This window comes from Patagioenas fasciata, chromosome 2 (genome assembly GCF_037038585.1).
Source record: "Patagioenas fasciata isolate bPatFas1 chromosome 2, bPatFas1.hap1, whole genome shotgun sequence".
Taxonomy (NCBI): Eukaryota; Metazoa; Chordata; class Aves; order Columbiformes; family Columbidae; genus Patagioenas; species Patagioenas fasciata.
In genome coordinates, this window is record NC_092521.1 from 143,235,619 (window position 1) to 143,248,598 (window position 12,980).

Sequence of the window (12,980 nt, forward strand, 5' to 3'; positions counted from 1 at the left end):
GTGCCTTCTTTTGGCAGAGCTCTAGAGGAAAGGAGGGAGGTGGTAGTTTTGATTACTTCCACAGGAATTTGAAAGAAACAGAGGAGCCAAGAAACCAGTGAACATATTAGTTTCCCTCCTGATTATTCAAACTGCTTTTCAAGCAAGTAGTAGCAAGAAGTGGTAGAACCAATAAGTGCTTTAATCCAAGAAAAGTTTTTACATTACTATCTTGCTGAAGTGTTTTCAGATTGAGAGCTGAAGGTACACATAAGTATTGATAAGTATTGCTGTGTTGGAATTAGCAGGAACTTGTTATGCTCGTGGAAAGTATACATTATTTTGTTAACAGCATAGTTATGGGGCTCATTATGTAATACTAAAAAAAAAAAGTTTACCTAGACTGTGTCTACATGTTTGTACACTAACCACCAAAAATTCCTGTAGTCTTTTAAATCAATTGCCACCTCAGAAATTTGGAATATAATTGCAGGGACACTCTGACAATTAATATTAAGAGATGATAGGAGTATAGGGGGCACCTTGGAACAGTTGGCTTACAGGGTGACCTGGCCATACCTTGTGGTTACGCCATGAGTTTGGGGCTGGACCACAGGAACTAGCAGTTTTTCTCCTCGTCTTCATGGAAAAGCTGATCTAATTAAGTTCTCTTGTCAGGTCTACAGTAGGAGGGAGAATGGTGGTGGATAAATGTTACTATTAATAAAACATAAGGCTTTTGTTCACCCAGTGAGACTAACAAAATGCCTTATTCAGTTACTTTTCTCAGATGATCTTTGAGAAATATTCAGGTGTTACAGTAATCAACGGATGGCACAGAAACAGGTAGAAAAACATTACCTACTGAACAAAGTTGAGTGAGTATGGAGCTTATAAACATTTCTGTGTTTGATTTGAACTTTCACATAGTTATAATAAATGGAGTGCGGAGTGACCTGAGCAATCCACAATGGTCATCTAGCACAAATTAATTCTTGTTTCTTATGTAGCAGCTGTGGTTGAAGAGGATCTTAGCTGTTAGAAAATACCCTATCTCAATGTGAATTTCTACTGAGAGAATCGTGTTTAGTCCATAATGAATTTCTGCAGTGATGATTGCTTATACTGCTCATTAGCTCAGATCAAGGGGTGGGGAGGTTGGGAGACTAGGGAGAGTAGGTGCAGGCGCAGCTCCTGCCTCCAGTAGTGGGCAGTGTGACCCGGAGGGCAGATGTCTCTGTGCAGGTATCCGTGGATCCTCAGGAGCTGCCGGGGTACAAGCTCTGACTTGAACTGTGGGCTGAGCACCTCGATGCAGACGATTGCTTGACGAATGGTTTGTTGTAACTCAGTTTCTGGTTGTTCTGTATAAAAATAATATAAATATAGTTTATAAAATAGCACAAATATAATTAAAGAAAAATGAAAAATATTAGTTTAAGGGAGATTAAAAAAGAGGACTAATTAAAATAAAAAAGAAGACACTGTATTTGTACTTCACCTGGGCACGTTTAAGTCTCGGGCAGGGAACTGTGGGCTGCTCCTGCTGTTACAAGCACTGTTGGATGCTCCAGCAGCTGTGGCAACATATATAACGAACTGAAGAGCCTGGCGCTAATAACATTTTTTTCAGTGGGAGTTACAAGGCTTATTAAATTAATTCTAAACTGTCTCTTTGATAAAATGCGTAGTTTGAATCTCTGCATTCTGTAGTATAAGGCCTCTTTTGTCATCCTTTAATCATATTCACAGATCTTCCCTGAGCCTTCTTCATGTTGTCACTATGTTTCTTGAAGGCTCCGTGTAAGTACTAGACACAGCATTTGAACAGTGATCATATATGTGTCAAGGACAAAAATAAAATCTCCCTACTTTTCTTTGATGTTGCTGTTTACATATCAGCTGTTCTAGCCAGTCTTCTGCTGAAAGCTTCTGTTCAACCAGTTATTACCTGACATATCTCCCTGTTTTTTTGTCAAATTTCAGCATCCCTGAAGTCTGTGCTCTTTGTAATATGCATATGGCATGCTGCCTTTGTTCCTGGGTATGCATTTACATTTTATTCTATTGAAGTGCCCATCACTGGATCACCTTTTTACCAAACAACGTAGACTGCTCTGTGCTAGTGTCTTGTCATCTCCATTATTTATCAATCTCCCTGCCTTTGTTTTTGCCTTCAAATTTTATCAGTATATGTTGTACATCCAGGTCATTTTATATATATATATATATATGTGTTATATATGTATATATGAGGTCAAATTGTGTAAGTCCGGTGCGAGAACCTTGTGAGGCCCACTAGAAATCTAAAAAATTAATTATCCAGTAGTTCTGTTCTCTTGCTTGAAACTGCCATTCCTGTGGTGAAAGCTGTTGAATGGACAGTGTGCTCCTGAATTGTTTCATTGCACACCTGTCATTTGAAATAAAATAGGTGGTGATAAATATTTATATTAAAAGGTCACAGTGTAAACTCTAGGATCTAAAATCAGGCACACTGGTTGCTGTTCCATTTCCCCTGTAAAATGCAATGTAGGGTGGAGAGGTGGACACAGAACCTCTTTGATCCCCAGCCCTAAGCCTAGCACAACTTGTGAACCTAAATCAAAGATCTTTACTGATTGTTTATATTTAAAAATACATCTTGGAACCTGTTATTTCTTTTTTTATTCCATTTAAATATGCTAGGATGATTTTGTATCTAGTTTCTCAAAGTGCTACGTGATATGCTGCCTGTGTAAGGATAACACATCATTATTGCTATTTTTATCAGAAAAAAACTTGCGGGCTCAGGAAAAGTGTCAGAAAAGATGCATTAAATGCTTGTTGGCTGTGGTAATACTCTTCTGCATTTAATAATTCAGTAATCAAATCTTGTATTAATTATTTTCCTTGGTACTGGTTTGTGGCTGACAAACCTTTGATTGCTCAGCTCATCCTGTTGAAATATTGGAACAACTTTATTTTACCTTTCTGCATTCTCTTGAGTGTTCCAAGAATTACAAAAAATTTACACTAAAGGTCATATGCAGTGCTGATTTGGATAATCCCTAGGATGGTATTATATTAAGACTTGCAATGTGTGCAGATCAATTCAGCAGGGAGAAATTTGTCAATCTTGCAAGACAGATGTAAAACAGTGGATGCAAATAATACATTTTTTTCAATCAGATCCTTTGAGTATGTTGAAAATCTAAAGAAACTTAACAGAAATTCATAATTTAGAAATGTTATTTTGTTGGTATGGTAATTTGAACATGTGATTTTTTTTTTTGTTACATTTCATCCTCAATTCAGTTTTAGGTGTTTTGAGTAAATTATCATTAATAAGTGCTTCACATGCATGGATTATTTGTGTATGGTGACTACTGCTTAAACCGGATCTGTTTGGCCTCCTAAATTGTGTTTGGAGAATGTGATATCAGTAATGCAATAGCTGACCAGTGTAACTATGTCAGCAGAAGTTTCCACAGATGTTTAAGCTTCTAGTGTAAATGATACTTGTATACTTGGAGTGTTTGCCAATAAGTGTTGGTTTCTTCCTGCAGACTGATGTATCTGAATGCAAGTACTGCTACTTGTTTGATATTGTGCTTTTTGCAAGGAAGTTAAGATGCTGATAACACCTTTTAACTGGGGTCTGACATGAGTTCTTGCTCTCAAACTATTTCAAAGGAAAGACTGTTTATTACAGCCACTTTCCCCTTCCTAGCATCTGACTGCAATTCCTTCCCTCTACACTTTCAGTTGACACGTAGCTATACAAACAGCTGATATATCTATTATTCACCACAGATGAAAGGGAACAAAAGAACAAAAAGTGGGAGGTATGGAGTGGGCTTTCTTGGCAGTTCTGCTGCTGGTGAAATGGAGTTTTTCTGTCAGCTCCACAGCTGCTGTCTGTCTCCTATAATCATTTGCTCCTCACCACATTTAAACTTTCTTGCACCTTCAGCTGCACTGATCCAGCTGTTTCCAAGCTGTGTTCTGGCTGTGTGCAATGAACACAACTGGTTCTTTTTTCAGAACTGATTATTGGTTATGCCTGCAAGGCAAAGTGGCCAGCCCGATGTGTCTTTATATAAGCAAAGCATCTTTGTATAAGCAAAGCTGTTCTCTTGATTAGATTGCTTTCCTTGCTTTGGCCAAAATATACTATGCCAATGAAAGTAACTTTAGAAATGCCTTTACCTGCGTATGTGGTTTTGCAGGTGAAAATACATTTATCACAGAATGCTCTACATCATCTTTATTATCAGTATAATTATTTCAGCAGTAGTGTCTGGAGAGGTTTAAGCATTTATTGTAAACTTAGTCTATTTGGAAAAATGAGTGTCAAAAAGGTGACTCTCGGGAAGATTATTATGTGTTTATACGTTCAAATCAAATGCCACCACTTTTTTTAACCTGAGGCTCCTGAACTTTGACTAAAACCAAACCCTGGTTTAGAAGGCATCTGATCCCATCTGATACTTGTTTTTTGGCAGTCTGTTGACCTGACTAATTTTTTTTGCATTTGTTTTGTTCTGAAAAGCTTTTTTGTTAAGCTCTGCTGATGGCAATAATGGAACAGTTAACTGGAAGACTAAGCAAGCCCACAGTTATATTATCAGCAGAAAAAAGGCTGTTGAGAAGAATGGTGAGTTTAGGTTGTAAATTTAAATCCCATGTTGGTTCAGTCAAATCTACTTTTAATATTACTCTTGCTTTTTCAGTCATGTCCTTGTTTTAGGGATAAGGTACTATTTCAAGGTAAGTAATTTGGAAAATTTTACATCTCTTCAGTCAGTTTAAAAACATTCACAGGGCTGCGTGTTTTTGTGAGTCTTCCCCAACTTTTCCTGTTCCTGCAGCTTTGCTTGAAATAATGGCTGTGTGTATACCTAATATTGCACATTTTCTTATCACAGCTGGTTGCTTGGAAATACCTCTGCAGTTTGCTTAATACAATAACTTGTCTGTAACAATTTAAAATATCTTTCCATATACTGATGTAAAAAGACTGTTTTACTGTCATTTATTCAAGTACACACAGAATATTGTAGCTACTGTACACTAGCTGAGAAGAGGCTTTGCACTGATTACCCATCCAGGCAGGCAACCTGGATTGGACCCCGATTCAGGTTATTTTTGGGATTGCGCTTCATCTGCTAAAAATCAATGGGGAGAGAACCCATTGAAAGTCATGGAAAAAATTTCCAGGTATATTTTTTTTCTGAAGGTCATCAACATACGGGCTTCAACCAACATAGTACATCATCTGAAATTTCTGGAAACAGGGGTCATCTGCTCCAGGCTGGAGGTTGATACAGTCCCAGCTGTGCCCATGTTCAAGACCTACAAGAAGAGTGACTGGGGCAGTTTCTTGACATGTTTAGAAAAGAATAATGCATGTTTTCTAACCTTCAGTTCCCAGTTAATCTACTTCTTTCTCAGTCTCCAGAACTTCTAAACTTTCTGCACAGATATATCTTGGGATCTACAGAAAGTCCTCCAGGAGATCTGGAAACAAGAAGAAAGAAAATGGTGGTGTTGAGGTAGCTGATACTATCTTTTTTTTTTTTTTTTTTTTGATAGGGATCTGTTATGATCCTATGTAGTGAAGATTTTTAATTTCCCATGGTTAGTTTTACACAAGCCTTTAACAGTCCCTGAGATTTTATTTGCCAGAGGGAATTTGCCCAAGCAATTCACACCTGGCAGTCTGCTGTATCAGATTAGTATCTAGAAGCTGGTAAGTATATTCAGTTTCGTCCCTAGATCACCTAAGATGATAACACATTCATCTCCAGTCTCAGGCAGTCTTATGAAAATAATTGTGGGTTTTAAAAGCTTCTGAAAAAAACAGTATTTCACTGATTTCATTATTGAAAAGCAGTGATTGCTGTAGTGGGCTGAAGACTCATCATTTTTCTTCTGATTTTGAAGGAGCTTCATAGGAGAAAAAGAAGGCGACTTCTCTGACAAGGGGGGGGTGAGAACTTTTGAATTCCAAATCTCCGTACTTGTGTCATTACAGTGGTTCTGTCATGATAGGATAAAACAGGTTTGTGGGTTTTTCTTCCTTCTGAGAGGCATTTTTAGACTTCTATCAAGATCACTGTTTTATATCTGCATGAAATCCTTATTGGCATGCTTACTTCAACAACAGAGAACATCCCATTACTAGGCATGGGCAGGTGTTCAGTGGTGGCTATAGATTTCCTCTAACAGACAAAAGCAATACTTTATATGTTTGTGTTTTGTTTTGTTTCTCAGTAACTCCTGATTCTGTTATCCTTCCTTTCTAGAACTGTTGCTTATGGAGAAAATATACGTTACCTTTTAACTGTATTTCCTGTTTGAAATGGATTCTTATTGTATAGTCAAAGCATCAAAAATGGAAAAATGGGTTTTTCTAGATATTTGACACATTTTCAGCCAGCCACCATATTTTTGTCAGCTTTTCTGCTTATGTTATAAATGTCTTCTTTCAGATTTTCTTGAAAATATTTTAAAGGAAGTTAGTTTCCTTGCTCTATTTACAGTTCATTCACAGAAGTGTGTGCAAAATTTTTTGGGTCATCAACTTAATAATTTTAATTATACAAACCAAATAGCTATGTTACTGTAGTTAAATCAAGTCTACATAATTAAAATTACAGTAACTGGTTTATTAACCACACAAAATTGTAATAAACTATTTAAACTTTGGGATTCATTTTAATTTTATCTTTAAGGTAAAATTATTAGAAAGATATTCTGTTCACTACTGTGTTAAAAAAGGTTTCCAAAAGTGGTGAAAAGCAGCTGCTGTAGAATTTGATCAATAGTGTGTCCAGGGCTTGAGACTATTAATTCTGCAGCATCAGGCTTGAAGATTGGGAAGCGTGTAACTAAATGTAGAGGTCTGCATTACAGATGTCTGCACCTCCTCTCAGCTGCCTCTGCAGTCACTGCAGATCTGGTTTGTGCACTCAGAAATCTGGGACATGATTCATCTAGTTTTACAGGAGAAATCAAATTAATCAACCCCTAGAAGTGTCTGTTTCTTCTCCACTGACTATAAAAGGAGCCTGACTAGCTCAGTGGTGGATGTTGTTTCTGTAGGCATCTAAAATTAGGTGAGATAGATTCCACACGGAGTACGTGGTGCAAGGAGCGGAATGTCTGTGATTAATGCCTAATTAGCAGTGACTGTTTAAGCACATCTCAAGTAAGAAGGTTGGTTTAGTGATAAGGGTGGAGAAATTACACCAGGATGAGAAAATTACGTGAAGTTGATCCACATTTCAAATGTATCTTGCTTACATCTTTCAAATGTATCTTGATCCAAGTGTTGAAATGAGCCCTTTTATCTTCTACGAATTTGTTCCGAAGAGTTTGTTACAATACAGACTCTGAAATCTCTTTCCGAGTCACTCTTCCCAATGAGAGTTTTCCGCCATGCTGTATGGCCTGTAACCTTTCTTTGGAGATAGGACTTCTCATAGGTTCTTTCACTTTAGCAAGCAAGGCAGGTAGCTGTGTGTCTCTGTATCTGTGACTTATCATCTGTATGTACCACTTATGTAATCCTCATCTCATTGACAAAATTTACCAGCAATGATTGATTCTTTCAATAGTAATATGGAATAGCAAAATGACTTATGACCAGTCCCGTTAAGACATAATGAGAAACAGTATTCTCCATTTATACTTAAATTTTGAAACTTGTTGATAAAGTGGTTTCTTATCCATTTAATTTAGATTTTTTTATTCTTCTAATTAATGTGTTATACCTAAATAAGATTTGCCTTCATCAGCTAAATTTGTAACTCCATAAAAATAACATATTGCTTTGACATATGCTGGTGATTCTGAATTGTTTCCTTTAGGTTTTTAATTCTGAGTCCGGTAAAATATGGCTTCATTTTTTTGTTTTCGGAATCAGCGATACCTGACTGGTCTATAATTACTCATGTCCTTCTGTTTTATCCTTCAATACAAGCACATCTTCAGTAATGAGCTCTCTAACCCAATTTTTAGATATACGTTATCTGAACATACTGGTCTAAGAAAGTCGAGCTTTAAGAACTTGTAGAAATCCTCAGCTGAAGTGAATCACTTTGTCCTTTTCTGCACAAGAGCTGAAAAGTCTGCCATTTCCATTCATTGAGGAATCATTACCACCAATTGGTAAGATTCCTCTGTATTCCTCATGTTCCTTATTTGTATGTAAAATACCAAGAAAATATTATTGTATCATTAACGTATTTTTATTCATGTGATATTACAAATAAACCAACTATAAAATTACAATAGCCTTCCTTGGTTTTTTTGTATTGCAAAAAAAAATGAAGAGCTTGTACAGCTTCTGCAATCCTAACCCGTTTTGTTTATTGCAATGTTGAAGGGACCCTGTTGGGCAAAGCGAGGGTTTGCTCTGCCTTCTGTTCTTATAGCTATGCAACCTTTTAAAAAACTTATTAACAGTTACCTAATATCTGTTGCTTTCCTTCTCCCAGATGCCAACATTACCATTGAAATGCATGCTGTATTATCTAGAGCATGTCTCACTTTTGCTATTTTCTGTCTCTTATCTTTCCTTCTGCATTTCAGTGTACACGATTCTGTCTAAGGTGCACTCTGATCGGAATGTATACCCTTCTGCTGGAGTTCTTTTTGTTCATGTTTTGGAGAGGGAATACTTTAAGGGGGAATTTCCTCCTTACCCAAAGCCTGGTATGGAATGCTAAGATCTTCCGTATTCTATAAAAATGTAGAAAAAAAAGTTTTTAAAACTGAAGTCTATTTAGCATACCTTACGGTTCAGCATATAGCACACAAATAAAATAAAATATATGGTCCTACAAGTTTACAATGTTCTGATTTGTGATCATCATTGCTGAAAAGATGCATATAACTGTGTATTGTGAAAAATGTGCTTATTTGGGAAGGCATAATAATGTATTATATATCTGAGATTAGGAAGTATACCTTTTCTTCACTTTTGCTTTAAACATGAAATTGTGAAAGTTTGATAATTGTTAAAAATGCCATTTATCTGATCACTGCTTCAGACATAGTACGTATATGAAAGAGCACTTTGAAAGCACGTAATAAACTTAAGATAAAATAGAAGATTAAATCAAATATGAGACTACATAATGATGTTTTCTTTAATTTTAAACAAATATTCATTTGGATTCAGCCTTCTTCTTATATTTAGGAACAGTTTAATGTTAGTAAGCAGTTTGTTTTTAGAGAAAGAGCTGTGATTTCCTAAGGTTAAAGCTAAAGGATTGATCATTGACAGGTTAGAATATGTATAAGCAATCTGGGGGGGTTGGAAGAGAAAGAGAGAGTATTCTGCCCCACATACTTATCAACAATGAAAGGGGGTGTATATATATATATTTACAGACAAGAAAAGGAATAAATATATAAATGTATCCTGTTCATCTAAGCATAACTATGCTGTTTTCCTATGAAAATGGGAAAAACCTATAATACGTATACAGTGCACACATAATCAAAACCAGTTTCGTTAATGAGCTTTTGAATTTATTTGAGAGTACTATTTTCAGAGCTCACATTAAAGAAAAAAATAAGCTTCTGTTAGCATCTGTTAAATTTTGTCATGAATAAACCCAAATGTTTTAAAAATTTCCTCTCCCTGAAAAATTGATGTTTTTCTGACATGTAAACCTGAGTCTTCGTTTCATGTAACAGTGACTGGCAGAGTGAAGTTTGTCTCAGTCCCCAGTTTTCTCCTAGTTTTGCCACACAGATGGAAGGAACCTGGAAACTTTACTAATGATGGATTGTCTTTCAAATCCTTACAGCCCCATCGTGTCTTGACATTCACGTGATTCAAAGGCAGTATGAATTTGGTCTTGCATCCTGCTGAAATTTCTGTACCCATAGACGATTGCGATCATAGAAATTCACTGAAGGCGAGATGTTACCATGGTCCTTTTATTTTTGTCTGCTGTGCTGGATCATTAGCATGGCCTACCTTGATGAAGGGCAAACCAGAATGTGCCACAGGTGGCTTTCACAATTTCCCTCAGAATTGTTTGTGACGCTAGGAATTTTATTCTGAATGTAATAGGTTAGATTACTGGGATGTCCTGAGGGAATCACAGAATGTTAGGGATTGCAAGGGACCTCGAAGGTCATCTAGTCCAATCCCCCCGCCAGAGCAGGAACATCTACATGAGGTTACACAGGAATGTGACCAGGCGGGTTTTGAATGTCTTCAGAGAACGAGACTCCACAACCTCCCTGGGCAGCCTGTTCCAGTGCTCTGTCACCCTTACCGAGAAGAAGTTTCTTCTCAAATTTAAATGGAAACTCCTGTGTTCCAGTTTGTACCCATTGCCCCTTGTCTTATCATTGGTTGTCACTGAGAAGAGCCTGGCTCCATCCTCCTGACATTCACCCTTTACGTATTTATGAACATTAATGAGGTCACCCCTCAGTCTCCTCTTCTCCAAGCGAAAGAGCCCCAGCTCCCTCAGCCTTTCCTCATAAGGGAGATGCTCCACTCCCTTAATCATCTTCGTGGTTCTTCATGGAAGTTACGTTACACCCTGGTGCTGGTTAGGGGTGTTTCTGGTCCCTCTTAGCCACAGCCAGATGTGTAAGTGTGGACCTGAAAACTAGTTACCCCTTGGCCACAGGTCTCTGGAGGAGGTGTCAGCCCTGCTTTATTCGCTGGGCTCAGTTTCTGCCTTCTGTGCCAGCCTGCCTGTTGTCTTCTCTTGTCACCTGCCCTACGATGGCTGCTGTTGCCATGTCAGAGGCCAGCTGGAGGAATGCAGTGCAGCGGTGCCTGCGCAGGCTCAGAGGGATTTGCCCGAGTTCTGTGCCTCAGCTGCACAGTACTTATGCCTCAGGGGTAAGGATCTGGTAGTACTGAGGCACACCTGAATTAACTTAGAAAAGCTAAAATAAACTGGAGTCCAATCCAGACATTTGTAAGAGTAGCGATAAGAACTATGGGAACTGTTGTACTGGTTTGACTTGAGGGACTTTCACGGATTGCATCTGGACCATTGCGTTTAGTAGCTATCAGTGGACCAGGAATGTCTGGTCCATTTTTGAATTAATTTGTTCCCTAAAGAAAAAGCTACTGCCAGCTGTTGATGCTGAAGACCTGTATGTCTGTCGTGATGCTAACAGAAGCTTTCAGGCATTGATGGTTACACTGCCACTCTTCGCAGTAAGCCCTCCCAGGTACATTTGGTCTCTGGTGCCATTATCAAAAACATGAATAAAATAAAAGGTTTTGGGGAATTACAGGAGTGAGACCTTTGTGCTTTTGTCGGTGAGGAGGTTGGATGCTTCAGTTCTAGGTGGAATTAAGCTCTCAAAATCAGACCTACTAGTTAATGAGCATAAGCATGTACATTCATCTCTGCAATTGGTTTACACTTTTCAGATATTGATTTCTTAATACTTACAAATTCTAAGTAAGAGTTCACATATATGGTAAAGGTTAGCAATTTTTGGTTTTGGAAAGGTTTTGCAAACATAACTGGAAGTCAGAACAAGACTTTCTAGTGGAAACATCAAACTCAAAGCATGTAAGTGTTTTCTTGTAAATATTCTAATACATTTTTTCTTATTTAGGTGAAATAAGTAATGATCCTATAACATTTAATACCAATTTAATGGGTTACCCTGACAGACCGGGATGGCTACGCTATATACAAAGGACACCCTACAGTGATGGAGTGCTGTATGGCTCACCAACTGTAGAAAATGTGGGCAAACCAACCATCATTGAGGTATTTTCTTTCAAAAGTTCAAAAATATGTGTTTTGTTTTAGAGTATAAGATTCAGTACTGTCAGCAAGTGTTGCCTCTTATTTTTGAAAAGCTAATTACAATAATAACAAAAACCTTATAAGATGGGAACTTGTGACATTAACATTTAGTCTTCGGTACCATTACATCCTCTTTTGAAAGAAAGCCAAGTTATGTGACATTTCATGGTTTTAGGTATAACTAGTAAAAAGGAATAACCACTTAAACCTAATATTCCTAGATGCAATACCTTTTGATTCTTGCCCTTCATCTTTCTAAAAGGCATTTCATTTCAGTAAATTATGAATATATTAAAGTTTTATTCAAAATGCAGGGCAAAAAAACCTTTGTAAACTACTGTACTTGAAGAACAGATTAATTCTGAACTTTGTAATATTCAACACTAAATATGCATCAGACTTTTATCCACTGGAAAATATAGTGTTCAGTCAATAAACGGGTTTTGGTTTTATTTTTTAAATTAAATTGCCTTTCATCAAATGTTCCCTGGTTCATTATTCATGTTTATTGATAGATTTTATTTTAATTAACCCTTACATTTATTTAATTCTGTGCTTATAAGTTTAACAATGACAAACCCCACTACTTTATTTTTGACAATTAGCTATGCAAATGTTTAAAAGCGCTAGTTATTCGTTGAGCAGTGATTGAAAGGTAAAAAGGACTGTGTATTCTGCCATGTATGTCAGACAGCAAACTGAATCGGACACTGTGCACTCGTTCACAGTGTTAAGGAGAAATCTGCTCATTAACTTGCTCCAGCCATTTTGCTGCTTCAGCAATACATTTGTCTTAAATCCTTGATGAGTTTGTTTTTTTTCCTAAATTGCGTTTGATATAATTTTTCTGCCTCAAGGATGACATCTCTAAATGTTAAGTTGTACTGTAGATAATTTCTCCCATGCTTAGTTTTATATACGTGATTCAGTTTTGATTTCAGCAGGACTCATCACATCTGTAAAAGTAATCATGTGCAGAAGTATTTGCAGACTCTGCTTAGCTTTCTGTAGAGGAAACCATTATTTAAAATTGCCCTTTTTTAAATGGCACACGCTTTTAGATACTGGGATCTATATCAAGACCTCCATTCTAAGCATGACCCCAAGCCTGTATTGAACTAAATCTTGGCTGGTATACAATTTAATTTCTTGCAGTCCAACTCTCAGATGTGGCTTTTGAATTAATTCTATAGTATGTGAGGAGGT

The 12,980-nt window shown here is 37.1% G+C and overlaps 1 protein-coding gene across 11 annotated transcripts in view; it reads left to right on the forward strand.

The window, feature by feature from the left end:
- The window catches only part of SGCE (sarcoglycan epsilon), a 35,842-nt gene that overhangs the window by 4,986 nt on the left and 17,876 nt on the right, over nt 1-12,980 (forward strand). For 6 of the 11 annotated variants that reach the window (XM_065831481.2, XM_065831484.2, XM_071805123.1 and 3 more), the window contains exons 2-3: nt 8,560-8,682; nt 11,578-11,735. In XM_065831481.2, the coding sequence (XP_065687553.2) occupies nt 8,560-8,682; nt 11,578-11,735 (281 nt within the window). Of the gene's footprint in view, nt 1-4,513; nt 4,619-4,654; nt 6,026-7,986; nt 8,137-8,559; nt 8,683-11,577; nt 11,736-12,980 lie in introns of those variants that run through there. The other 5 variants (XM_071805124.1, XM_065831488.2, XM_065831487.2 and 2 more) reach the window with 5 other exon arrangements.